The sequence below is a fragment of the Typha angustifolia genome, chromosome 13 (genome assembly GCF_048772165.1).
Source record: "Typha angustifolia cultivar Huaian chromosome 13, ASM4877216v1, whole genome shotgun sequence".
Taxonomy (NCBI): Eukaryota; Viridiplantae; Streptophyta; class Magnoliopsida; order Poales; family Typhaceae; genus Typha; species Typha angustifolia.
Window position 1 is genome coordinate 2,042,965 of NC_133251.1, and position 26,616 is coordinate 2,069,580.

Sequence of the window (26,616 nt, forward strand, 5' to 3'; positions counted from 1 at the left end):
TTTCATATTAATGTTGGATTACTCTCATTAATACAAAAATAAAAGAAACATCTAGAAGAATCCAAGCATTAATAACGTTTATCTTCTCTTTCATTTATGTCACAACAAAATATAATATATAAATGATTTTATGTTAGATTGAGTCATTATTTCCAACCAATCCAGGAGCTTTTTTATTGGGGCTAATTAAAGGGACTAACTATGTCAGCCATTTCGGCCCATCTCAAATGGCATATAAAAGTATACAGCTTCAGTTTGAAAACGAGTAGTTTTCTTCGCATATAAGAGCTACCAAAGCATTAATATTATAATACCATACTTATAGGCTTCTAACTGCGATCTGAGCACAACTTTGAGCCATGTCTGTGTGCGAATTAAGTTGACCTTTGAGGCACCCAATAGGCCTTTTAAATGGCAATGCATACTAATTAATTTTACACCACCTCTTCAAATTAGTTACAGCTACATCAAGAGGCACATACAAAATATAACGGGTAATGACACCTAAGACTCCTACAGAAAATTAAGGCTATCTAAGCAGGTCCTAATTATGCAATACATATGATGCACTCCTTTAGACAATGATTAATTTTAAAAGGATTTTAGATGATAATTTGACATAATGCCATAGAAAATAAATAAATAAATAAAGGATTTTAGATGGTTATAGATGCAAGTGTTTTGTTCCCAGAATTAAAATTAGTTGCACCCAAGAACGAATCTTCAGAGGCATTTAAATTGGGTAGAGGAGTGCACCTGGCCACGTGGGTCTGCCCCTAAAAGGATGAGATTAACTACATGGCAGGAGTCAGAATTATACATATCTTTTTATATAACGGGCTATAAATCGGGCCCGATAGGCTAATCTATGGGCGTTTTTGGTTTCTTGATGGCCCTTCCAGCTTTATTCCTGGATAAAACCCACGATAATTTCCCACGGGAATAAGTAGTTTGGATAAGCTCGAGAAGAGACTAGAGAGCAAGCTATAAAATGTGGCGCTGGCGCTGGCGCAGGCGCGGGCGTTAAAGTTAAAACATAATTGCAATAATAGAGAGTGACCGAGAAGAGTTCGACCAAGAAAGAGTCCACCCTTTCGATCTCCTACGAAATTCTAATGGCGACGGGAAACCTCGGCTGCGTGGTGGTCTCAGTCGACGGCAGTGAGGAGAGCATGAAGGCTCTCCGGTGGGCGCTCGACAACCTCAGGCTACGCCCCGGCGGCGAAGCCGTCGATCCCGGTGTGCTGGTCGTTCTCCATGTGCAGCCGCCGCCGTCCATCGGTGCTGGCCTCAACCCTGGGTCCATCCCCTTCGGCGGCCCAAGTAAGCTGAAGAATTTAACTTGCTTTGGTCTTTTATCTTGGATCTTGCCTTTTGTTCGATTTTGATTCGTTTGTGACGGATTAAGGTCATGTCGAGGTGCCGGCGTTCACGGCGGCGATCGAGGCGCACCAGCGGCGGATCACGGAGGCGATCATTGATCACGCGATGCAGATTTGTGCGGAGAAAAACGTGAGATTGGGATGCCCTGGTCCTTTGGTGGCGTTTAGATTGGTTATAATTTGTATTGGAACTGATTCTTTGTTTTTTCCTTGGAATTCAAGGTGAATGTTAAGACGGAAGTTGTAGTGGGTGATCCGAAGGAGATGATCTGTGAGGTCGCTGCTAACTTGCACGCTGATCTACTCGTGATGGGGTGTCGTACAATCGGCCCAATTAAGAGGTGAATCTTTTTTTCTTGTTGGTCCTTCTTCTTTGTAATCTTAGTTGCTGAATAATATTTGTGCTTTATTTTTGGAATATCCCATTGCTTTTGAGTTCTTATGCATGCTTATATTAGAAGTTGACATGTGAGAAATAGGAAGACCTTTCTCATATGTAATGAAATTAGGGAATTCTTTTGTCTTGGAAAGCTTTGTGCTTTTCTATTGCTTGACGGCATGAGTATACAGCAGCATTAAGGGCCCATTTGGTGGGATGTATTTGTAGATACTGCATCTGTGGAAATAGCTACAATTTTAAATAAATGCCACTAACAAATAGTTGTCAAATTTTTTACCAAATGACAGTAGAAAAGAAGTTGTATAACTCCCTTTCAATGAGGTAGGGCTCCCTTCATTTCTCATTGAAGATCAAAAAACTGTTTTTGACATCCATTCTAATTGAATGATTATCAACATGCAGTATGTTAGCTTAGATTATTAGATAGACTCTACACAAGGGGATCCATTATCAAAATATTGTACTTAACATATATATTGATGCGACATCTTTAGAAACATCACACCAAACAGCCCCTGAAGTGTTAACTTGACTGATATTACTATTAGTGGGGAAATGTCGAAGAGATCAACCCTAGATTATTTACGTTTAGATGTTTGATCGACAAGGAGTGGGATGAAAAAGATGGTGATATAAATTTAGCAATTTGTCTATTGGTCTTTTCTGTCAAACCAACAGAATGAATTGGTAAACCGGTCTAATTCACAAACATGGCTAGCTAGGTTTAGCCACTGTATTTTGTGAGAAAGGATGACATTTTGTAATTTTATTTGCTTCCTTTACCTTATCTGCTAAGCCTGGTTCTCACCTAGGTCCAAGAGATAATCTGTCAATCTGTCATGAAATGGGAGTGGACAATAAACATGGTTGGTCCAAAAGTGTAGGGTTGCAGAAAACCAAATAATCGCTGTGCTTCGTAGAAGAGGGAAGGTTGAAGTCTTTGTTTCCAGCCTAAACCTCATTAGCAATGTCTGATCAAGGGGATCACTCCGATAGTTAACCTTGAATGCCTGCATGAAGGTTTCATTGAGATCACTGCCGTTTGGATCCTCCTCTGCTTTATATATTTCCATTTCTACCCAATCTTCTGATGGACCATCTCTAATTGATTTACCCATGATCTTTGATTGAGTTTATTCTTCATTTGATTGGAATTGTCCTTTTATAATCCTAATTTTTGCTAGCTCACTAAGATGAAGTTTTCAAAGATATCCCCTTTGGTTAAAATGCTCACAAGAGCTCCTAGAGAGATCCTAAACTATTGAACTTGTACTCAAATTGAGTGCAATCATTATCTGGGCTCAGTTTACTGGCTTTTCTTCCAACACTGAATATACACGGACAACACTCAAATATCCATATTTTGTGCCTTAAGGAGATGAGAGAGCCTCATGGGTTTTGCCTAAGGGTCTACGTTGGAAAATATATGATAAACTTTAGATGATGGAGGACATTGCCAGATGCTCATAAGAAGTTAAAGCAGTGTGGTTATGGATTTTCCCTCTATTCTTCCGGCGTAATGTCAATGAAAAGCTTTTTTTTTCCTGGTCAATATCCTTGCATCAAGTTACTTTATTTAATCTTTTTCTTTGTCAAGTTTTCAAATGCTACAAAATGGAACCAAAAAAGAAAAAAAGATCAGGGAAAGTCTTAATAGTCTTGAATATTGCTATTCAGAACATTTTGACACGGTGATGAATATTTAAGAACTTCCATCTGTAAAAGATCCAGTAATCATTATAACGTGGGTCTTTTGTGCAGGATGTTCTTGGGAAGTGTGAGCAACTATTGCATCAATCATGTGAATTGCCCAGTTGTTGTGATAAAGGGTACCTGAGTTTCCTTCTTCTGTGTGTTTGTTGTATTACCATATCAACCATGTTTTCTCTATTTTCGATGGATTGAGAGGCCTGCATAATAAGAGATATATTTCTTGCCAATATTTCTTTTTCGATGCACTGCACCTGTCTGGATGGTACTGTACATTTGTAAGAGTTGTGATGCTCTGGGGTTCGTCTGGTTTCAAGAGTCTTTCTGTTTCATTGTTGTCAAACTTCTGGATAGCACATTATTTCATTGATATATTTGTATCAGCCACCGAAACATATTCGTGTATTGGCTGCAATTTAGCATTGTGATGTATCAAAATTGATCTATTACTTTTCCTTCTTTCCTTTGGTGTTGTCTCCTTGAAATCCTATGCCATTTCCAGTGCCCTTATTTGGTTGGCTGCTGAAAGATTTATCTGCCTGGTAGTTGTTTATCCAATTTTTAGGAACTTCTCCTCTTTCACTTTGAAGTAAATGTTGGTTGTTCTTGCAAAGCTGTATTTATGCTACAGTTGCTCAACTGTATCTCTATGTTTCTAACCGACACAGAGATCCTTTATTTCTGCTTTGAATTTTATTGGTTTGACCTGAACTTATCATTTAGTGTCGAGAGTACGGATGCTCTCTTTAAGTTTGTGATAACAGGGAAGCAGTGGTTGCTGATGCTTGGCCAGACATGGGGGGTGCCCAAAACTAGAGTCACCCCACAATAACTGTAGATCTCTACGTGAACACGAACTAGAATTTAATTAAAGTCTTGGATGGAGATAGCCCCTACTTTTCTAAACCATTCCTTGACCCTATCTCTGTGTTGTTATTATGGCCAATAGCCGGTCCTTTATCTTTTAGGCTGTCTTTAAACCTTGTGTTTGTCCCCTCATTAATGTCAGGAGACAGATGGCAATGGTCCATAAATTAGAAGAGAGACAATGACCTTTCTTCGTCTGTCCTCCGCTGGGAGTAACTGAAACTTTACTGCATTCTGTTTGCTTAGGAAGCCTTGTTAGTGTTGGTTGAGCATTGATTCTAACTCTAGACGTCATTCTGCTGAAAATATTTTCTTTACAATTTCAGTGTACTTTTGCCATGTAGTGACTTCCCCCCCTCTTATTTCACTGTTCTGGAACAAAATCACTTGTAGAAGGTAAGGATCTCACGTCCACTTTTAGTGTCCACAACCATAGCATAATTTTACATGATCGGAGTAAGTTATTAAGGCCGAGAAGAACGGTCAATTATCAAGGAACACTACGTTAGACAAGAGTACTGTGTAGTTGACTATAACAAAGTGAAGACACTCAATGAGAGAGTTGATCTAAAATTAGTGCTTACCCTGTCCAAAAGATAATTAAAGGAAAATAATAATAATAATAATAATAAGACTAATGGTGGTGGTCAAGTAAAAGAAAAAGGAGGATTTGCAGAATGGATTAGCAACTTTACCGATGAGAGCTCGAATCTCAAACATGGGCAAAGAGCAGTCCCCCTCCTTAGACCAGAAGAAAGAAATATATAGTACACTAAGGAGGAGGTCATGTGAGTCCACACAAGTGCCCACCACCATCAACTCTAATATGAAAAGCCAGATTGGTCGTAGAGATCCGTGGGCATCTCTCACGCACATAGCCATGGTTAATTAAAGCCTCAATTGAAGACTTCCACTTGTAACCCAATTGGAATTTGGTTCACAAAAGTAGATTGGAGGAAAAAGAAGAGTACTCAAACAAATGAATCATTTCCTTTTCTTTTCTTTTGATGAAAAGGAGTGAAACGACTCCAGCAACTGTGGGAAGAGAGAGAGAGAGAGAGAGAGAGAGAGAGAGAGAGAGAGAGTTAGAGTTTATGTGAGCAAATAGTATGATTCTACTGGGGGCCCAGATCTTGACAGTGTATTAACTAACAAATGGCCAAATCAGATCATTTTCCACCAATATATTCGCTGCAGTGCTCACAACCAGCAGAGTGTTATGCATGACGGTACAGTCACGGAACCATTGCCATGCAAATTTATAGGGGGACAGTTACAGTAGAACAGCTCATACATCAGATGATGCTCCACAGTTTTTCATATCAAATTTTCCCTCTTCTTTTTTAATCCAAAGTTTCATTGGAGACTCACATAATTAACTAACCTTTAACGTGATTAAAATAGTTAATTAACTAAGCTTAGATAGACAGATAAAGAGATAAGATAATATTAAAGTGATCAAAATCGTTGATATGGAATATAAGTACGTGGGATCTACTACTTAGTAGTCTCATTCTCCATCTCCCCTAAGGCCTAAAGAGTCACTCCGAGCCTGTGACAGTGGGGCACATTTACCTTTGCTAACAGATCCACTGCAGCCTCGGTTGTAGGAAGGATCATTTAGAAGCCAATCTCGAACTGCCAAGTACCACTCCGGGGGCACAGGACTTCCTTGCTGCCCAAGAGGATCCACTCCAAAGATCCCCATGGATTAAAAACAACACAACAAAACCTTTATAAACATTTGCCATGATGAATAGTAGAAAAGACACTGGAAACTCACAGGAGCCACAGTGATCCCATTCCATGGCTTAGGCCCACATAAAATTATAAGCTACCTCCTCCATAGCTTCAATTATTGAGATGGCCCGAGGTAATTAAACATTCCTCAGGCTGATGTCCTATATATCATTATTACTCAGAAATTTACTTGGCTCTCCATAACAAGGTCCCCAATTATGGAGAAGGATTTATAATGGCATGTAGAATTTAGGAAAGGTATCATGACCATATGGAGAAGGAATAATTACAAAGATCAAGGGATCTTCTCCTCGAGCTTAGCAAGCAAGCATGTAAGCAGTAAACGCATTAAAAGCACAGCCCAGTACGTAGGTGGTCCACGTTCAACGTGCATGCTATTTCCATGTGGTTTTAATTTGTTATAATTCAAAAGCTAATGGATTAAGAAAAACAAACTACGAGGGCTAAATCATAAATATTTATATGGTAAGGTTGATAAAAGTCTCCTTTTCAAACAGTGTTGGTCGTAGGAAAATTCCAACATCTTGGGATGTAGACGACTCGGGTGCTAATCCCATAGGGTAGGACTATTAGGACGACGCACGCGTCCTGCAAAGGGGTAAGGATACGAGAGCCCTTTCCTTATTGGTCAGCCCCTGCCAGGCCCTTTTCCAATAGTACCCTTCACTTTCTCAATAAGGCCCATACGAGAAAAATATATATATTTAGTTAATTTCCCATGTAAGATAAATTCTTAATTAATTGAGCAAATTAACTAAATTATATTTTAATTTAATTATATATTTGCCACTTCACCTATTATTCAATATCACTTTTTTAAAAAAAAAAAAATCTCTAAATTACTTTTTTTTATAAAATTTAGCTATGCCAATTAAAGTAATTTGATAATAAGGACACAAAGGCCAAACCCTAGATAGCTACTAGGAACATGTACAAGTTCTTGTGCTAATTTTGGCTTTGGTGTCTGAAAAGATGAGAGCCCACCACCACAACCACACCTCCCCCCTAAATCATGTCTCTTTACAACCCCATCATACACAAATCTAAAACAAAGATCCCCCACTCCAACCAATCAATTGCCATATCATAATCCCCCACCATCATGTTCTTAATCACCATCACCCACTAAACCTCCATTGTATATACTATTGCAAGATTGCAACCCACACTGGAGGAGCCAGAAAGGCCCACATCAAATATTTTCTATATCCATTTCCTCTCCCCCCTTTTCTCCTAACTTTGTCTCTATTTTTGCCTGCCATATTTCTCATCTCTCTCTCCCTCTACCTCTCTCTTGTCCCCACAAAAATGCCCTAGAAAAACCCCTCCTTTCCTCTCTCTATACAACAGTTGATACTACTACTACTGCTACTACTACTACTACTACTGCTACTACTCTTCTTCCCTACCTTTCAACTCTCCTGTGCAAGCTAATAACTTGGGAGGACTCCTTTTGCCCATCTCTGTCGCTATAGGAAGCACAGGAATGGCTCCTAGCTATGACTGTGCTGCCTCCATCCTTCTCTGCTCAGAGGACAACAGCAGCATCTTGGGCTTTGAGGATGATGAGATAGGTGCCCATGGGGAGGTGGATGGGCAGGGGAATAGCTGGGTTCTTGGGGAAAGGAGAGGTTTTTATGGGGATTTCTTCTTAGATTTTCCACTGCAGTCAGATGAATGCTTGGCCCTCTTGGTTGAGAGGGAAATCCAGCATCTGCCGAGGGGGGACTATGCTGAGAGGCTGGTGACTGGGGGATTGGACCTTTCCATCAGGAGAGATGCCGTTGATTGGATTTGCAAGGTGGGTCTTTTTTTTTAAAAAAAATTTATTTTTGGTGATTTTCCCTCAAGTTTCCTTTCTTTTAAGCTCCATCTTATTGCTTGTTAATGACTGTTGGTTGGGCATCATTGTTCTTTTTCTTCCCTCATCTGTCATCTGGTTTGATGTTTCGAAGGCTGTTTCATCTGGGGCTTTTAATCATCTAACGCATATATAATACATGGAAGTACTGTTGTTGCTCGGATTTGTTTTCCTTTAGTATTACTCATTCTCCTTGTGATCAATGGCATCTGTGATTTGTTGAACAGGTTCATGGCCATTACAGTTTTGGACCTCTAAGTGCCTACCTAGCTGTGAACTACTTGGATCGATTTCTCTCTGCCTATGAGCTTCCCGTAAGGATCTTCACAAATTCTTCTACTTTTTTCTATATGCATATAGTGGTTTCGTTGCTGTAAGCTTATATGTATAATTAGACAGTGTGGCCCACTTCTTTTTCTACCGCCTAATCCCTGGGTTTATCTCTTATTGCAGCAAGGCAAAGCTTGGATGGCACAATTGTTGGCAGTGGCTTGCTTGTCCTTAGCTGCCAAGGTGGAGGAAACTGATGTTCCTCTACCCCTGGATTTACAGGTGAGAGGTTGAAACACATAATTCTCCTCCAAAGTATCCTTTTGTCTGTGAATATTGTTCTAAATTTGTCTTGGAAATAGGTCGGTGAACCGAAGTATGTGTTTGAAGCTAGGACTATACAAAGAATGGAGCTTCTGGTTCTGACCACCCTCAAATGGAGGATGCAATCAGTGACTCCTCTCTCTTTTATTGATTTCTTCCTTTATAAGTTGAATGATGGTAATGTACCATCGAAGTTGTTGCTCTCACAAGCTTCAGAACTTATATTGAGCATGGCTAAAGGTAGATATGTTCTTCACAACTGTAAAGTTAAAGTTTCCTGGAGTGTGAAAGTTGTGGAATGGATTGAATTGTATAGCTGATTCTGTGGGAGTTGATTCGCAGGTATTGATTTCCTAGCTTTCAGACCTTCAGAAATTGCTGCAGCTGTTGCACTGACTGTGTTGGGAGAGGCCCACATTTTAGATGTAGAGAAGGCTGTAATTTCTTGCATCCATGTAGATAAGGTATTAGATAGCTATTCAATTTTAGCCAAAGTGCCAACTCCTTTACTTTAGTATGATATCTTCTTCTTCTTCTTCTTCTTTTTTTCAACTTTTCCATATGAATTTGTAGCTTCATGAATTGTCTTGTAGTATTTCTGATGGTTATGTTGGTTATTGCAGGGGAGAGTGTTAAGATGCTATGAAGTGATTCAAGACATGATATTGATGAGGACTATGTCACTGAAAACTGCTAACTCACCAATTTCCTCTGTGCCACAAAGCCCAATTGGAGTGTTGGATGCTGCATCCCTGAGCTATAAGAGTGATGATATTACTGTTGGGTCACATGCAAGGTGTTATCAAAGCTCTCCAGCTAATAAAAGGAGAAAACTTAGCAGATAACAAGTTTCATGATAGGAGGGAGTTTTGTGTACTGTCCACCTGTTTGAAAATTTTTGCTTGCAATTCCCATTTTTTTGTGAAAAGATTGGGAAAGCAAGCACTTTTTGGATCAAAAGTGATCACTACCCATTTGAAAAAAAAAATCTCAAAAAAAGGGGAAAAAAGAAAGTAAAAAGGGAGTGTGTTTCCTTTGAAAGATATTAATTATTGATATTATTTATCTTTAAGTTTGTTGTTGTATATCAATTGTTTGACTGCTTGTCTGCTTAGACTGAGGAGTTTGCTTACCCTGTGATATAAAAGAAGGGCCAAGATCAGGAGAAATCTTGGGAATGCAACATATAAAACCTCAAGGCAAAGAGAATCCAGAATTTATATTGATTGGGTGGAAAAGGGAAGGAATTATTCTTTGTTTAGCCTTGTTTATCATATGCTGGTAGTAACATTAAGTACATCCTATGATCTAATCCTGCAAAGGTCTTATCAAATTGCATATGTTTAGCATGTGGGTCAGTTGGGCTTTCTAGTGTATGTGCATGTGAATTCTTTAATGCAAGCCAAAGTTATTCTAATAACCTAAGGCCAAGTGCCCACTGAGATCCACATTAAAGCTATCACATGCACTTCATATAAGTGTGTCAAAAGAGAGCTTTAAACTTTATATTTACTGCCTATCACTCAACTATAGTCACATCTTTAAATAAACACTGATAGCAATGCAAGTATGGGCAGATGTAAAAATTTTACCCTCTAACTTTAGTTATCTTGTTGTAGTTTCCTTTGTTCTTTTGTATAAGTAGTTACTTTACCATGTTATACTGAAGATATGGATCCAAAGACAAAATATAGAATGGATGTTTGACTGAACTAATGCACATTTAGGACCCAAAGATGGTAGAGTATACTGCCAAATTCATCATACCAAGCAAGTCAATTAAGTAAGAAAAAAAAAAATCAAATTGGTGTTGAGTGTGCCAAGGTTGTTCCTCTAAAGTATAATTTATGTCCATTGATCATGAATATATAAAGTTTAATCATTGATTCTTTATACAAATTTACATTTGTAATTCTTGGCATATATGAATTGAATCAAATATAGCCATCAAGGTCTTCCCTACATCTTCAGTATGAGATTTTGATTTTGTTTTTGCTGTAAAATTTACTATTACCATATCCCTATTTAACATCTAACAGGTAAAGAGTAAATCATTTGGTAAACAGTTTTATCTTCACTTTTAACATAGGCTTCACATGGTGGCAATTGACTGTCTGATTTGCTTTCATTTCATGGAAAAAGACACTGTGTCCATGAATGTGAAAGAGTTGGTTTTTGTAAGTTTTGCACTACAACAAACTGTACTGCCTGACTGTTGTGGTTAATTGTTACTTGCAATGCAACAGAGCAATCTCTATGTGTGCAATTATTCATGTCCATTTTTTAGAGATTGGGGACCAAATTAAGATAAGATTTGATGAAAACAAAGAGAGCATTTGGATGGTAGAAAGAAACTGGCAAGTGCTCGTGAGTATGTTTTAGAGATAAGAAAGAGAGAGAGAGAGAGAGAGAGATGATTGATGTATTAAGTAACATTGAGTAATATTGCTTTCTAGATCTTTATATGTTGATATAATATCTTGTACAAAGAAAATGATGGAGAAAAAAAAAATCATAGACAATGTGAAGTTTTAGTAGTATGTGTGAATAACTGTTACTATCATCACTATCCTCATTCACATCCAAAAGATCATATAAAACTAGTACCTCTCAATCAGGAGACAACAGAGAAGAAACTCTGGAAATTATCTAGCACTATAATGGTGGAAATATAGATAACCAAAGATCTTTTGAGAGCTCTAAGTGATGCATATATACCAACGACAAGATAAAAGGCAAAGTTAATAAAAGAAAGAAGTCATCTTTTATAGATTTTGTAATGCTTTCCTCAGACTTTCTCCAACCATCAACAAGCTTAGGCTTCTTTCCAGAGCATTGCTCAAGGTAGAAGAAAGCCATAACGCCATGTTCATCGTTCAAGAAAGCCTGTGGAAAGCATAGCCATTAATCTCATCAACCACTACATGCTCCAAAACAAGATCACAGAGAAGAAGAAGAAGAAGGAGTGGAAGAAGAAGAAGAAGAAGAAAGAGATGGAGTTGTGAATAAAAAGTTCGATTCAACCATTGCTTGATATATATAACTCTACAAGAGAGCAACTGACGTAGCGGAATCCACGGCGTCTGGTACCAAAAGTAGAAAGCTATACCTCCTTCGTGCCCGTTATAGGGATGATTTGGTTACTCGGACTCTAGATCACGACCGTACACCCTGAATCGGACGGTCGTGTAGCGTAGATCCTGTCTCATTTGGGTAAATATTCCCACGAGACGAATCTAACACGAATTTATATCCATGCTTTTCGTAGATATCTATCTATCTATCTTCCTAGATTCGTTTCTATATTCATATAAGACCATTAAAAAAGAAAACTAGTAAAAGATGATTATAGAAGTCTTTTGACGTAAAGTTCGTAATCCAAACTCATTATAAATAAGATTAGAATAACTTCTCTTTGGAAAATTTTGCAAACTACACGTCGGCGTTATGAACTTTTTTATGGTTCAAAACTATACCTTATCAGTAAAAAAGATCTAACGTTTACAAAAGAATATGCAATTAGGACACTAAAATTAAGTAATCATACTTGTATAACTTTGCGAAGTACAGAATAAACCCATAATATAAGGGGTCTTTTGCAAATTTCCCTTTATTGGGCCTCGTTGTACTACGGCCCATGGCCCTTCGCCGACTTTAGCTATATGTGTGACCCACCTACGAATATCGGATAGCGGCTGGGGTTGGAGTTAGTCGGGCCAGGTTAGTTTGGATAAGTAACACGGTGGCTTTATAAAAGCTTTACCTATATTTACGATATCCTCCTTTCTTTGAATCCTCTTCTAGGGTTCGCCTTTCATACCCGGAGCTCCGAAGCCCTAACCCTAGCTTAGGATCCTCTTCTGCGCAATTTGATTCCGATTACCTCTCTCCTTCATTCAGGTCAGTGGAGATTTCCTCTCCTGGTTTATGATTTCTGCTGCGTTATCACATCGATTTTAGTCGCTTTGTTGTGGATCCTTTGTTTGTTCTTTCGATGGTTCGATACCGCATGTACTAGTATTTAGATTTGGGGGGATTTATTATCCTATATGGATCTTATGTTTTCCGCTAATTTATTTTGATTTCGCATCTATTCTATAATTAGGGTTTCCTTTCCTTTGGTAGATTTATAAGAAGAAGTGTGTTCTTGATCGGAATCTATTGGTTGGGTGAGAAAATTCTCTTCTTGTCATCAGATATCAGGGAATAAGCTGTATTTTGCTTTGTACGTATCCGATCGGGTCGGTTCTTCCTCATGGCGGCCCTTAAGGACCTTCTGCCGCCGGCGAAGTCTACCTCCTCATCTTTTTACGATCACTCGACGGACCCATGGTTCAAGGAGAGGTATGGCTCTTCGACGGATTCTGCTCCTTCTGCTGTGATCAAGACGAAGCCCATCCCTCCCTATGGGAAACGCTCTGGTTTCATCCCTCGGAGGCCTGAGGATTTTGGCGATGGGGGTGCGTTCCCTGAGATCCATGTTGGCCAGTACCCGCTTGGTATGGGCCGCAGGGATGAGAAGAGTGGATCCAAGATCCTTCCTCTCACTGTGGATTCACATGGAAATGTTGCTTTCGATGCTATTGTGAAGCAGAATGAAAATGCTTCCAAGATTGTGTATTCGCAGCATAAGGACCTTGTCCCAAAAATTGCAATTGAGGAGCAGACTGAATCAGAGGAATATGAGAAGCAGATTGAGGAGACAACAGAGAGGACAAAAGCTGCTTTAGAGAAAATTGTCAATGTTAGGTTGAGTGCTGCGCAGCCAAAGAATGTCCCGACACATGACTCCGAGTCGAAGTTTATAAAGTACAAGCCATCACAGCAGTCTGCTGCATTCAATTCCGGAGCGAAGGAGAGGATCATCCGCATGGTGGAGATGCCTGTAGACCCCCTAGAGCCACCAAAGTTCAAGCACAAGAGGGTTCCAAAAGCATCAGGGTCACCACCAGTGCCAATCATGCATTCCCCACCACGCCCTGTCACTGTGAAGGACCAACAGGACTGGAAGATCCCACCTTGCATATCTAATTGGAAAAATCCAAAAGGGTACACAATCCCGTTGGACAAGCGTCTGGCTGCTGATGGAAGGGGCCTTCAGGATGTACAGATCAATGATAACTTTGCAAAGCTCTCTGAAGCTCTGTACGTGGCGGAGCAGAAGGCAAGAGAAGCGGTTGCGATGAGGTCAAAGGTACAGAAGGAATTGATGTTGAAGGAGAAAGACAGGAAGGAGCAGGAGCTTCGTGCGCTGGCACAGAAGGCACGTTCAGAGAGGACTGGGATTGCTCCTGCTCCTGCTGCTGCTGCTGTTACTGCTGACAAGAGTTTGATTGATGATGGTGATATGAGGCCTGAGCCCCATGAACAGCATAAGGAGACGAGGGAGGAAAGGGAGGAGAGGCTGCAACGTGATAAAATTCGTGAAGAGCGTAGGCGTGAGAGGGAGAGGGAGAGGAGATTGGAAGCGAAGGATGCTGCAATGGGTAAGAAGAGTAAAATTACTAGGGATAGGGATCGTGACATCAGTGAGAAGGTTGCTCTTGGCATGGCAAATACCGGAGCAGGTCGCTCTGGGGAGGTCATGTATGACCAGAGGCTCTTTAATCAAGATAAGGGAATGGAGTCTGGATTTGCAGCTGATGACCAGTACAACATATATGATAAGGGCCTTTTCACAGCACAACCTACACTTTCTACGCTATACAGGCCTAAGAAGGATGCTGATGCTGATATGTATGGAGGTGCTGATGAGCAGCTGGAGAAGGTCCTAAAGACAGATAGGTTTAAGCCTGACAAGGCATTCTCTGGTGTTTCAGAGAGAGCATCTGGTAGCAAGAGAGACAGGCCAGTTGAGTTTGATAAGCAGGAAGAGAATGATCCCTTCGGTTTGGATCAGTTCTTGACTGAGGTGAAGAAGGGTAAGAAGGCAGTGGAGAAGATTGGTGGTGGAGGAACTATGAAAGCAAGTGCTGGTTCTTCGATGAGAGATGACTATGAGGGTGGAGGATCTGGAAGGAGTCGTATAGCCTTTGAAAGAGGGCGATGAGAAGCTGCCCTGGTTCCAATAAATTTGTTGTTGAAGCACCTATATTTAGGATACAATTGGTGCAATGAAGGTATATTTGCTTGATCTACAACTACGTGTGGTTGTTGTTTAAACTGCTATGCTTTGACCAAGTTGTAATTTACGAGCTCAAACTTTTGTGAGTTTTTAAATTTACATTTCCCTACTTACGAATCTTGATGTGTATTCATGAAGAATGGTTATGACTAGGCGTGCATTTTGGCAAAGCATGTTTTCTGATTAGGAGACAATTGCGGTGTGCTACCAGTTTGATTCAAGTATGGTTTCTTGCATTTGTAGTGTATTTGTTGTTTAATTTTGTGCTTGAAGAACCTGAAGAACCTGATGCATCTCATATAACATGATTTTCTTCCAGCTACTAGGAATATTTTTTTTTAAATATATCGATGTTAAATATACCGATGTTTGACATATCAATCAAGTTATTGGTGCAAGAAGTTGGATCACATTGTTGTTTCTGCCTATACACCTTAGTATACACTCTTTTTCCTGAGAGAGTAGTACACATAATAAAAATGGTTTATATTGTATTTGGCTGAAATCGATATCTTTTGGTACAAATTTTTTATCCTGTTCTTTTCCCTTTCTAACTAATATCAGTGGCATAGGTTAATACGAGCTTTAATTAACTAACCAATCCGTATATCACGTTCTTTGTACAAAAAAGAAAAGAGAGAAAAAAACAAAGGTTCTCCTAGTTCTTAAATCAAACCGACCTGTTTTTCTTTGTTTGTTGGTAAAGGCTTTCCTCTTTCTTTGGAGCAAGAAACAGGAGGATTCATTCTCTCAGGTTTGGATGGCGAATCCTTTCCTATGGTTCTGGTCCTCCTCGATCCAGGTTTATTTGATAAGCCTCAGTTCTCAATTTGCTTCATCCATGGCCATTGGGAAAATTGGCCGCTCTTCTGAGTCAAATTTATGGTAATCTTATCAGGGAAGGATTTCACATCGAGGCCTGAGACTAGCTCGGAGGATTAGTCAATATTTTTTTTCGTCTTTTTGTTACTCTTGCTGCCATAGGAAGTTGTTCTCTATGTTGTTTCTTACATTACTATATTGTTATGGATTCTTTTACGAGACCTATAGTTTTCTGCATTTTGTATCTTTTATTGGCCTAATTAGACAGCAAATGACACTCATAAAAGCTCAAGCTGGAGTAAAGAACAATATGAGAAGAATGAGCAAGAGCATTATCCAGCAGCGATGATGTGTTTCTTTGTAGTATTATCTCTTGTTAAAGTTCTATCTATATCCTTTTCTTTCTCTCTCCCTCCCCTTCCTGTCCATTGAAGCAGATCTCGATTGTAGATGGAGTAAGCAGATGGATTTGTCTATGCATATCCATAATGGACAAATTTGTTGGAGTATGACCAACTGAAAGCTTTATGTCTTGCTCTATTATTGTGGATAAATGTGTTAAACGCGCCAGGATTGCCCCATAGTCAACTTTGATATCGGAATTAACTCCTCTTTACGTGTCGTTCTGGAGGTGCTTATTTGCCAGACATTGATCAGACGGATCCGTCATTATATTATCCCACTGTATTATCCTTGCTTCAAGCGTTTTTCTCGGAAAATTGAATATATGTATATATGTTCAAATGTGTTATTAATATTTGGTTCTAGAGGATTAATTTTGAAAACTCGGTCTGAACTCGAAATCAAAGAGGCTATGCAGCTCGCTCGATTAAGTGATGCATAAAGAGCCCAGTAAGAAAAAGCATGAATTTATTTCTAGGTCATTCTTGTTAGACCTCTTAAAGTAGAGATTTATGAATTATATTACAACAATATACGCCAAATCTGGCAATGTACATGAAGCTAAATCAGGATGACTTGATATAGATTAATATCCAAGCGAGAAGATCAAGTCGTATGTACATGGAATTTACAGATCATCCTTGTTCGTTACAAGCTTCGGATAAATGACAAGCATGGTCACAGCAAAAACCATAACGACAAAGCCAGTTGACAATATCAGTAGACAGAGTAAGAAATCTCAGGTAAGGTCAAACCATCTCAGAAAGGAAGTAGCATCGCTGAGTCAGATGATATACATGGGGTGAGGGAGGGAGTCCACCGCAGTCAGAATGCTGTGCAGAGGTTAGCCTTCATATTAGATGAGCACTCCTGTTGGATAGGGATGGCAGGACCACAAATCCTAGTCCTTTTAGGCTCAGATATCCTGACGCGTGATATCGCTGCTGCAAGAACATCAACAAAACCACATTCATCCTGGTCCTCTGATCTATGGCTCGATGTATCAGAACATGAGGAGTCGCAATCTGCTCTAATCCTCTCCCATTGTATTCTGGGTGTTAAACTACTGTTAGTGACCCTCAGCTTACAAGGAATTGCCCTGGATGGACACTCAGTGTAGAACACGATCCATGGATGCCCTGATTTAAAGCACATTAGTAAAATCAGAACCATGCTAACGGAAACTTGAGATTAATAAATAAGGAAAAATGTAAGTGGACATACTTAAAACTTCATCAGCAGTCATCCTAGATGAAACATCTCGAGTCAGCATCTTGCTGATAAGATCCCTTGCAAGTTCTGATACTGAGCCCCACAAACCACTGCGGAAATCAAGTTCTGCTGTTTTAATAGCTTCAAAAACAGCTTCTAGCGAACCACCTTGAAATGGAAGTACACCAACTAGCAGTCCATGGAGTAGTACACCAGCTCCCCATATATCTATTTTCTCAGAGTAATTCCCTGAAAGAACTTCTGGTGCAACATAAGCTGGACTGCCAGCAATACCAGACAACCTCTGACCTGTTCAAATTGATTTAGAAAATGGTGTTAGAGGCTAAGAGATTGTAACTAAATCTTTTTCTATCAAGAACATGCACCAATAACTATTTTCAGCACACAAGGCCAATTAAGTCATGCTACAAGAAAAAAAAGTACTATTTTTTTAAAAGACTTCCTCGCTTTGAAACAAAGTCCTCTATATGTCATCTTGACTATAGGTGTAAATGAGCCGAGCTAGACCCAACTTGGCTCAAGAGGTGGAAAAGCACAGCTCGGCTCGAGCTCGAGCTCAATTTGAGCCTGAAAAGCTTAGTCAGCTCGGCTCTCCAACTCAATGAGGCTCGAGCTCAACAACAAAGGGGAGATCTCGCCGATGAAGCAACTGTCGAGGGTGAGAACGGCGACGAACATATGCCATTAACTATTCAAACAAATACCCCGACGAAAGAGAGAGAGAAGAGAGAGAGAGAGAGAGAGAGCACGCAAGATCTCACCGGCGCATCGGGGGTGAGGGCGGCGACGAAGCGGCTGTCTATGCGAGAAGTGGACTCGCTCCTCGACTATGTAGAGCGACATGATGGCATCGGCTTGCTCCTCAACGAGGACCGTGCACCACGTCGGCATCTTGCCGATGCTCCACTCCTCGATGTTTAGATCCACCGCCGCATCTTCCTTTTTGCCGCCTGATCCGCTACCACCCCCCAGATCACCATCAGCAAGGCGGAGTTGTGGAGGTGGACAAGAGGACAAAGGTTTGGGGAGGATTTCAGTGGTGATGTTTAGCCAATGGAAAATTTGGGGAGAGAATGTTTGGAGGCTATAGTTTTTCATAACTTATACATATCATACAAACTATATATATATATATATATATATATATTCGAGCCTAATTGAGCTGAGTTTGAGCGAGCTAGTGCTGGCTCGACTCGGTAGTTTTCAGCTCGGCTCGACTCATTTAGAGCTTGAGTCGGGCTCTTAACGAGTCGAACCCGCAAGCCTCACGAGCCCACCAGCTTTTTTGACAGCCCTAATCTTGACTCTCTCCCTAGAAGAAATGTAAAAATGAACAAGAAAGATCATATACCTAATATAGGTGACTAAACAATAGAGAATTTGTAATCATGAATACCAAAACAACATATCCTATCCTACTTTAATCTTGCGAAAAGCCCATGAAAACAAGTCATCCAAACCATAGTGGTTCTTTATCTTAAGTCTTGATATAGGTTTTATAAAACCAATAACAATTTTAACAGTAGAAATCTAGCATATGAAATGTGACTAAGGACCAATCTTAACAATATACTTTAAGTACCACAAAGTTGTATAACATAATTTTCATTTTTGCTCCCTCGAGATAAGAGTGCCTTGCTTTGACATATTGTAACCACTGACAGCACACGACAAGGCATGCACCCAAATAGAAGATCTTTGAAGTAAAATAGTATCATGTTGCATGCTGACTACACAATTGCATTGCAGACACATAAGGTAAAGTATACCCAAAAAGATGACAGATTGTGCCCAACGTACAACCAAGACAAAAACAGGTGGAGATCTGATAACATGTTCTTCAAACGCTTATAACAATAGTGTTATAGAACTCTAAACATACCTCAAATACATCCCAATGCAATTGATATTCTCAAAGAATTCTCCAACCCAAGTAAATCATCCATATATGAAGTCCATTTATGAAAAATTGATAGATAATATCTGAGGCTCTTAATGGAAACATAATAGATATCTCTTTGATGTAGGCAATCCACAGGGTGTGGCTCCTTTGACTGAAGTGGAAATCCTAATCCATCCAAGCCCTCCTAGTTTCCAAAACAATCTACAAATGGGGCACGGTCCTTTCATATACTTAGACTCATTAAATTTGTACAAAATACATACTTTGAATAATGACATCTCTGAGCAGAAACATAGTTTTAGGAAGGCAATGTGTGTGGGTTGCTGAACAAGCGACATGAAAGAATGTTTAATCATCCAATAATACAAAAAAAATTAAATTTGCCATCTAGATGTATAGATAAACAGTGTTGCCAACCAATGTTGAGGACTAAGTATCAAGGTTAAATAAGTCAATACTAAGTTACTAACATAAAAAATCCAAAGTTTCTACCATGTTTAAGTGCTCAACATGTTCTTAAGGACAGAGTTACTTTAGATATCCATTTTCCTGTTTTGCTTATTTGCTTCATGATCCCAAGGGTTTCAAAGATAAGTTAATGCCTACAACAACCATCTAAACATCCTGATATGGAACACATGAGAAAATTGAAGGAGATGCAATTAGATCTAGGATACAAGACATCTCGTCACATCAGTCAAGTGTGTCAGTATAAGTTTCTTTTAATCATACAAACTTTATTATGCAAAGAACAGTCAACCGAAATTGTCGAAGCATCAAGTTTTGCTAAGAGAAAAGACATTAAATATACCTTTTCGCAAGTTTCAGTGAAGCGACCTGATAGACATAACAGGACAAGATCCCGAAAGGTAAGTAGGCATTCACAAGAATCCATTGACAATACTTAACGGCATATAAATGAAAAGTAAAGAAAGCAGAAAACAATGTAATGCGGCAACAGCGACATTGAAATCTTACCATCAGTCACCCTTACAGCCAACCCAAAGTCCGCAAGCTTCATCTTCCCTGCCTTCGTAAGAAGTATATTCTCAGGCTTAATGTCACGATGTACAACCCCCATCTCATGGCAATACTTAACAGCAGACATCACCTCCTTCAGTATATTTGCCGCCCGCTGTTCCGAGTACCTTCCCTCCTTAACCATCTGATCCAAAAGCCGCCCCCCTGGACAAAATTCCATTACCAAATGAAAACAATCCGAGCCCTCGAACACCGCCTTCAGAGTCACAACGCCAGGGTGGCCAGAGAGGTGTTGCATGATCTCCACCTCCCGGTGCACCGTCTCCTCGCCGTTCTTGGCCAAAGTCTTGCAAGCAAAGTCCTCACCGCTCACCTTGCTGCGGCAAACCCTAACGGATCCAAACTTCCCCTGCCCGATCTCGTGCCCTAGGACGTACTCCTGCTCCAGCTTCTTCTTGCGCCCGATCCGCGTCGCCGACTCGATGCATCCAAGCTTCCGCTTAAGCCCTCGGCCAGGGGTTTCGGGACAAGATCCGCTCGAGGGCGGCGCGGTCATCACGATCCCACCGGCGTCATTCTCATTGCAAGAACCGATCTTCTCGGATCCCGGCTTCGGATCGCGGCACCTCTTCTTCTTCTTCTTGCTCCGGCGGTCGAGATCTGCCCCGCCGACCCCGTCGTCGGAGAGATGCGATCCGAAGGGGGAGCAAGACGACTTCGTCCCCTTCCGCTTCCTCCTCATCGATTCCATCGCGATCGATTCAGGAATACCTAGCGAAGAAGAGGCAGGGATTAGGGGAAGGGGACGAGATCGAAGGCGAGAAGCCCCTTGTTCTTTTTCTTGCGAGCCATCGTGGAATGAGAGAGGAGGGGGAGATAAGAGAAGAGACGAAAACCCTAGAATCGCCAAGGAGGAAGAGGAGGAGGAGAAGAGGGAAAGGGGGAGGAGAGGGAAGGCGGTAAGCGTACCTGCTTCATCGGGCGAGTGACCCGACGCACAGTTATGGGATGAGGTGAGAAGAAGGGAGAAAACGAGAAGCACGCAAGTAAAAAGGACGCGATCGCGCGGTGGCGCCTTTAATTGGCGTGTGGTCCACGCGACGGTGTAATAGCTTCTGCTGGGTCCCCAGTACGGTTTAACTAATTGAGACCGAACAGAGAACGGGTGAAGACCAGTGATGTTGAGAGGACGGCGACGCGTAGGTGGTATTGGATCGAGAATAATGAACCGGAGGTACAAGGGTATATGGTAACTTTTACGTAAAACATTTTATCGGCAGAAAGTAGGATCGAGACCATAATAAGTTGTTAGTGGAGGGTGTTAAATGCATAACGAATTTACCCAAGACCCAAATTAATTAAAAAGATTTAAAAAAAACAAAACGAAACAAAACAATGACCGCCGCTAAGGCGCGAAAGCGCAACGCACCGAGACAAGATTCTGCTGCAATGGCGCTGCCCGTCAGGAGCCCTACCAAGAACTCCCTTCTTCCCTCCTCTTTCTCGGAGATTTCGCCTCGCCATGGTTTCGCTTCCTTCTCGGCCTCCTCCCGTTGCGGTCCTCGCCGCCGACGAGCGCCGCCGCAACGACGTCATCTGCGCCGCCCGTGGGCGGCTTGGGAACTGCCTGTCCGAGACCCACCTCGACAGCACCGCTCCTGGGATCGGATCCAAGTCCAGGGGAAAGGTTACATGCGATGCGTGATTCGGATTGGTTTTGATCTTGTCTTATGCTGTTTCGCGTGTTTTGGAAGCCAACATGTGATTTCTTTTATAGGTGAGGGATGTTTACGATGCCGGAGAATATTTGGTTTTGGTTACCACGGATTGGCAGAGCGCTTTTGATCGAGTTCTTGCCCCCTCCATCCCTTAAAAGGCCAGGTCTTGAGTAGAAACCGTCCAAAAGATAACCTTTTTAGAAGTCAAAAGCATCCACTTTTGTTGCTTATTTCATAATATTTGTTCTGGATGCATATTAAGACGACGGGTATTTGATACATCTCATGGGTTGATCTCGTGGTTTCAGGTTCTTAATGAGACGAGTCTGTGGTGGTTCAATTAAACACAACATATGACTCCAAATGCAGTGGTTTCTTCTCCAGATAAAAATGTAACAATTGCAAAGAAATGCTCAGTCTTCCCAGTTGAATTTGTTGGTGAGACTTCTTGCTTGTCAAATTTCTTGCTGACTATTGTGTTATTCTATCTGTATATAAGAGGGCAAATATATAATAGTTAATAATTAACTGACCATCTTATAAGACAAGGACAGATAATATATATGGAGGTGTTAGTTAAAGAGCCATTATTAGGTGAGATTGGTCTATCATCTGATAGAAATGCTTGAAAAGCTAAAGCATCAGAGACATCATTTATTGGTTTGAGAATTGAGACTTGCCTACAAAACCAGAAATAATAAACATGCCTACAAAAAGAAGTTAGCTTGCAATGAGAAATCTGTCATGTATAACAGTAAATGAGAACGACGATGTGGATAAGATAAACTAGGAAAGTTGATATCAAATAGTTGGGTATTAAATGATACAGGCATTCCGGAATCTTTAAGTTACTCATAAGACAAATAATACAAACAGAAAAGTGTATCTGATGCAGAGTTGTAACCGTCAATAATATTTTCTCATTGTTGATTGCAATTTTCAATTATGACCTTTGTGAGTATCTGTTAGCTTTCATAAATTTCTTCTTACAAGTTTTGGATTTTATTTGCTTAAGGGTCATTTAGTTGCTAAGGACTTAGATTATGAGTGTTTGGGGGAGTCTTATGTTACCTGTCACTTTATTTGGATGTTCCGGTATGTTTGGAAAATGAGAATGCATGTTACATAATACTATAGTAGTTATCTTTTCACCTATATATCTTGATTTGAAATTTTGAACAGTTTGTAGCATCCTTTATATTTTCAATTCTTATATTTATTTGTTTTCTGTTATATTGACATTGTATATTTTGATTTCTAATTGCAGTAAGAGGTTATGTGACTGGTAGCACTGATACATCTCTACGGAATGTTTATAGCAAGCGGGTGAGGAATTACTGTGGCAATGTCCTTCCTGAAGGTACTAGACTAAGCTGTTGTAACAGTTGGCCTTCTCTTTTAGCTTCAGTTAACTAATATTAGTGCTTGCTTCATTTTCTTCAGGTATGGTAAAGAATCAAAAGCTACCAACAAATATTCTTACACCTCCAACCAAATCTACCAAATATGATGTTCCTGTGACTCCTGATGAGGTTTGTTTTAGACTTTTAGTTGATCCCTCTTTGTTCATTTAAGTTACCTTTACTGATAATTGAATAGCTGGGTCTATGCTTACAAGATTATGACCTTTCCCTCAAAAATGTTGCTATCCTGATTCTGTAATCAGTATATTGCTTTTGTTTGGATTATCTTCTCTTGCCGTAATTCTTATTTGTTATGGTGCTTATAATCCTTATGTAATTGGTGATGTCCAGGTAATCAAATTGGGTTTAATGACAAAAGATGATTACGCTGAAGTAAGCAGCAGAGCCTTAAGCTTATTTGCATATGGACAGGTCAGTATTTATTATTTCTATAATCAACTGCCATGATAGTGCTTTTCTTAAAGGCTTTCCCTCCAACACAATTTCTCTGATTTTTCTGAGTGAACTGAATTTTTGCATTTTGTTTCTGAAAAACTTTAAATTGAGTCTGAATTTCAACTTTCTGAAATTTGTGCCTGTCCACTAACCAGGAACATATTCACATGCGTATATGATTTTTGATAATTTCAGATGTAGTCCTGGACTTTTTATATTCCTGTTCTTGTTTGTTTGTCTAACAAGTAATCAAAAGATACTCACATGCATAGGTCTCATTGTATATCAACATTTATACTTTGACGTCCTTTAGTATCAAATCTGCCATCTATGATGAATGACTGTGCAATGTTTTTTACTTTTACTTTTTTTATTAATTTCTCTTTCCTAGTTGGATTTTAAGTTTTTGATATTTTATGCCCATGCAAACAACAATTACCGCCCATTTAGACAATAAAGGCATATGCTTCTGACACAGTTGGACAATGCTATGTCAATACCATAATTCACCAATAGTAACAATCTTCTGCCTACTATGATACTAATTAATAAATTGTACACTAAAATTTTGGCAAAAGTTTTAACAATACTATGACAATTGAATGCATATTGAGATTTAAAAGACTAATCCCGTGTGAAATAAATTGACATCACTTTTTATTTATCCATATTGGGACAAGCTCTTCACAATGACTATGTGCAGTAATTGGTCGTAAAGGTGTTTTTCCTCTGTCAAAACTTTGGTTTGAAGTTTCTAATTGACTATCTAAGAATCTTTTTATATAAGATTGAACTTGGACTACACCTTTCTAGCCATTCAATACATCTCGAGATTTGCAAAAAATCATCTCAAGGTGGAAAGAGATAAAGTGTGTTACATTTTTTCACCTTGGGACGACTTTTGCAGATCTCGAAGAGCATTCAGTGGCTGTAAAAGCGTTATTTTTTTTGGTTAAAAGTTTAATGTAAAGTTTGTAATATAGCTGTTCATATACAAGTGGGTTTCATCACCCCTGCTAGTATCAAGTGTAACTGTTACCTAATGATATGGATTATGGAGTATGCATAGGATGGGATTTGTTGGTGGAAGTACAATGATATGTGTTACATGCTCTTTTGCTTTTGTGTATTGTTTGTTGATGCATATATATTGTTAGTATTGCTTAAATCATGATTTTTTTTTCTTCTTGCAGCAAGTGGCATTGGAGAATGGCCTATTATTAGTTGGCACGAAATATGAATTTGGAAAAGGAACCGATGGAAGTATTATGTTGATAGATGAGGTTGGATATTTTTATCATTTTAACCATAGTTTTATTTGCTTGGCTTTTCAGTTGTTACGACATATTGTTCTTTGCTGGCCTCTAGCTTTCTTCAGTGTGTGCAACTTCCTGTACTTGAAAATGAAATTTTGATGTTACCAAATACTGCCAACTTAACTGCTGTAGTTTTAGTAAAAATATTACTATCAAAACCATTATAGAGTTTTGTTAGTAGCTCTAACTGAAACTGATCATCTTATTTTCTTCTGATCATTTAAGTGCATACTCCTGATTCCAGCAGATATTGGGTCACTAATCATATTAACAGAGGTTTAGTGCTGACCTTGAACCTGAAAATGTTGATAAGGTAACTAAGTATCAAGTATGACTGTACTTTTTTTGGTGCCTAACTATGGTTTAGGTATAGATCAGCTTGGTTAGTGCATCTTCTGGACTATATTTCTGTAGCATTTTACCACAGAATCCAGATTGTTGCCATCAATTTTTTTTTTTACAGTAATCTTTTCTAGGAATTCTTACAGTTGTGGTTCAAGGAGAATTGCAATCCATATGAAGATAGGTATGTAGTTTCTGCTTACCTACTTATTCAGATGGTCTGAAGAAGTATAACTGAATGGGGAAAGGAACCCAAACAGTTGACCTCAAATATTTGGATTCAAGACTTTTTAAATGTTGATATCCCCAATGATCTGTCTCATGACTATGAACTCTCAGATTCTCCCAGAAGCTCCGGAAGAACTTGTTTGTGAACTTGCTTGGCGGTATATTTCCTACCAAAGCTTGTGATTTACTGTAATTTTGCTTGTCAACATTTAAATGCCGTCCAGCATAGAGAAGTTCAGATTTATTGGATCTGATAAACACCCATTAAAATAGTCATCTTTTCACATAAAGAGGGGCTAATTTACATTACGTGCAATGCAGGTACATCTTCCCTTTTGAGACAGTAACAGATTCCAACTTTGAGCTGCCAGAGACAGAGGTAGATATAAACATACTCTTAGCTCATTTATGTAGTTGATGTCTCATCCAGATGTGTTGGTATTTTGTTTGGTACAGGAGCCGGTACATGACAGGATATCGAGGAATGTCTCAAAGGCCCTGTTATATCTATGATTCCTGGTATGTGCAGCCCTTAAATTATCGTGCCTTTCCAGCTAATAATTCATTCTTTTCGTGGAGCTCCTTATTTTTTATGAACGTGAATCCTGGAAAATGATGTTCCTTCCACGGTTCCACGGTTCCTTCAAAGCGGATGATCATCATCCTAAGCTCTCTTTCCAGGTGCAAGTCCTCACCATAGTGCTGATTTCTGGCACGAAATGAACTGCACGGAGATGATGGATCCCCTCCTTGTCCATTTAGAGGTAGTTTTGAAGGATGTTTTGAGAATTGTTGAAAAGAATCAACAGTAACTTATGCTGTCATTTTATGATGTAGAGAAGGAGATGATTCTCTGATTCATTGGGATGTGCTTTTTCGATAGGCTGTTTTCTAATCGTCTGAAAAGAATCAACTTGTAACTTAAGCAGTCATCGTATGATGTAACTTTTCCTGTAACATTGTAAGTTGAGTTCTGTCATCTAACAAGGATCTTCTATTTCGATCTAAACAGAGCTCGCTATTATTCAACTTATGTCGTTTGTGACCATCTTTGTTCTGCTCTTTGAAAGTGAAATAAGATTGCCTTCTCTAACTAGAGTAGAAAAGGAGCTG

At 39.6% G+C, this 26,616-nt stretch overlaps 5 protein-coding genes across 17 annotated transcripts; 4 read left to right on the forward strand and 1 right to left on the reverse strand.

The window, feature by feature from the left end:
- Positions 1 to 1,000: 1,000 nt before the first annotated feature.
- LOC140773769 (universal stress protein PHOS34) lies at positions 1,001 to 3,955 on the forward strand. The gene is made up of 4 exons (XM_073116495.1): positions 1,001 to 1,323; positions 1,409 to 1,512; positions 1,605 to 1,723; positions 3,544 to 3,955. Exons 1-4 carry the CDS (start codon positions 1,116 to 1,118, stop codon positions 3,617 to 3,619), a joined length of 507 nt encoding a protein of 168 aa, XP_072972596.1. The 5' UTR covers positions 1,001 to 1,115; the 3' UTR covers positions 3,620 to 3,955.
- Positions 3,956 to 7,211: 3,256 nt separating this feature from the next.
- Positions 7,212 to 9,666, forward strand: LOC140773963 (cyclin-D3-1-like). The gene is made up of 6 exons (XM_073116760.1): positions 7,212 to 7,921; positions 8,209 to 8,295; positions 8,435 to 8,533; positions 8,614 to 8,815; positions 8,918 to 9,039; positions 9,199 to 9,666. Exons 1-6 carry the CDS (start codon positions 7,607 to 7,609, stop codon positions 9,418 to 9,420), a joined length of 1,047 nt encoding a protein of 348 aa, XP_072972861.1. The 5' UTR covers positions 7,212 to 7,606; the 3' UTR covers positions 9,421 to 9,666.
- Positions 9,667 to 12,321: 2,655 nt separating this feature from the next.
- On the forward strand, positions 12,322 to 14,885 carry LOC140773369 (SNW/SKI-interacting protein A). 2 transcript variants are annotated; one of them, XM_073115882.1, is made up of 2 exons: positions 12,322 to 12,475; positions 12,772 to 14,885. In XM_073115882.1, the coding sequence occupies exon 2, from the start codon at positions 12,831 to 12,833 to the stop codon at positions 14,622 to 14,624; it is 1,794 nt and encodes a 597-aa protein (XP_072971983.1). In that variant the 5' UTR covers positions 12,322 to 12,475; positions 12,772 to 12,830; the 3' UTR covers positions 14,625 to 14,885. The 2 variants fall into 2 exon arrangements, with proteins under 2 accessions (XP_072971983.1, XP_072971984.1); XM_073115883.1 differs by having other exon boundaries at positions 12,340 to 12,475; positions 12,701 to 14,885.
- Positions 14,886 to 16,475: 1,590 nt separating this feature from the next.
- On the reverse strand, positions 16,476 to 21,652 carry LOC140773039 (serine/threonine-protein kinase PEPKR2). 2 transcript variants are annotated; one of them, XM_073115362.1, is made up of 4 exons: positions 21,470 to 21,652; positions 20,038 to 20,811; positions 17,148 to 17,444; positions 16,476 to 17,062 (listed from the first exon to the last, which is right to left on the reverse strand). In XM_073115362.1, exons 2-4 carry the CDS (start codon positions 20,789 to 20,791, stop codon positions 16,749 to 16,751), a joined length of 1,365 nt encoding a protein of 454 aa, XP_072971463.1. In that variant the 5' UTR covers positions 20,792 to 20,811; positions 21,470 to 21,652; the 3' UTR covers positions 16,476 to 16,748. The 2 variants fall into 2 exon arrangements, with proteins under 2 accessions (XP_072971463.1, XP_072971461.1); XM_073115360.1 differs by lacking the exon at positions 21,470 to 21,652 and adding an exon at positions 21,010 to 21,161.
- Positions 21,588 to 26,562, forward strand: LOC140773040 (phosphoribosylaminoimidazole-succinocarboxamide synthase, chloroplastic-like). 11 transcript variants are annotated; one of them, XM_073115368.1, is made up of 13 exons: positions 21,588 to 21,727; positions 21,818 to 21,921; positions 22,067 to 22,196; positions 23,026 to 23,118; positions 23,202 to 23,290; positions 23,513 to 23,593; positions 24,811 to 24,900; positions 25,410 to 25,459; positions 25,615 to 25,661; positions 25,825 to 25,876; positions 25,956 to 26,022; positions 26,185 to 26,267; positions 26,341 to 26,561. In XM_073115368.1, exons 3-10 carry the CDS (start codon positions 22,112 to 22,114, stop codon positions 25,848 to 25,850), a joined length of 561 nt encoding a protein of 186 aa, XP_072971469.1. In that variant the 5' UTR covers positions 21,588 to 21,727; positions 21,818 to 21,921; positions 22,067 to 22,111; the 3' UTR covers positions 25,851 to 25,876; positions 25,956 to 26,022; positions 26,185 to 26,267; positions 26,341 to 26,561. The 11 variants fall into 11 exon arrangements, with proteins under 11 accessions (XP_072971469.1, XP_072971468.1, XP_072971470.1 ...); XM_073115367.1 differs by having other exon boundaries at positions 25,825 to 25,882; positions 25,960 to 26,022; positions 26,341 to 26,558; XM_073115369.1 differs by having other exon boundaries at positions 25,422 to 25,459; positions 25,825 to 25,882; positions 25,960 to 26,022; positions 26,341 to 26,558.
- Positions 26,563 to 26,616: the final 54 nt, after the last annotated feature.

Excerpts from the sequence above, each read along its gene's own strand:
- LOC140773369 (XM_073115882.1), top strand. The coding sequence starts at position 12,831 with ATGGCGGCCCTTAAGGACCTTCTGCCGCCGGCGAAGTCTACCTCCTCA.
- LOC140773039 (XM_073115362.1), bottom strand. The coding sequence starts at position 20,791 with ATGGAATCGATGAGGAGGAAGCGGAAGGGGACGAAGTCGTCTTGCTCC. Across the intron at positions 17,445-20,037 it reads GGCTGTAAGGGTGACTGATG|GTCAGAGGTTGTCTGGTATT; the intron begins GTAAGATTTCAA and ends CAATTTGAACAG. Across the intron at positions 17,063-17,147 it reads GACTGCTGATGAAGTTTTAA|GGCATCCATGGATCGTGTTC; the intron begins GTATGTCCACTT and ends GCTTTAAATCAG.
- LOC140773769 (XM_073116495.1), top strand. The coding sequence starts at position 1,116 with ATGGCGACGGGAAACCTCGGCTGCGTGGTGGTCTCAGTCGACGGCAGT. Across the intron at positions 1,324-1,408 it reads CATCCCCTTCGGCGGCCCAA|GTCATGTCGAGGTGCCGGCG; the intron begins GTAAGCTGAAGA and ends TGACGGATTAAG. Across the intron at positions 1,513-1,604 it reads AGATTTGTGCGGAGAAAAAC|GTGAATGTTAAGACGGAAGT; the intron begins GTGAGATTGGGA and ends TTGGAATTCAAG.
- LOC140773040 (XM_073115364.1), top strand. The coding sequence starts at position 22,112 with ATGACTCCAAATGCAGTGGTTTCTTCTCCAGATAAAAATGTAACAATT. Across the intron at positions 22,197-23,025 it reads CTTCCCAGTTGAATTTGTTG|TAAGAGGTTATGTGACTGGT; the intron begins GTGAGACTTCTT and ends TTCTAATTGCAG. Across the intron at positions 23,291-23,512 it reads TTCCTGTGACTCCTGATGAG|GTAATCAAATTGGGTTTAAT; the intron begins GTTTGTTTTAGA and ends GGTGATGTCCAG.
- LOC140773963 (XM_073116760.1), top strand. The coding sequence starts at position 7,607 with ATGGCTCCTAGCTATGACTGTGCTGCCTCCATCCTTCTCTGCTCAGAG. Across the intron at positions 8,296-8,434 it reads TCTCTGCCTATGAGCTTCCC|CAAGGCAAAGCTTGGATGGC; the intron begins GTAAGGATCTTC and ends CTCTTATTGCAG. Across the intron at positions 9,040-9,198 it reads CTTGCATCCATGTAGATAAG|GGGAGAGTGTTAAGATGCTA; the intron begins GTATTAGATAGC and ends TGGTTATTGCAG.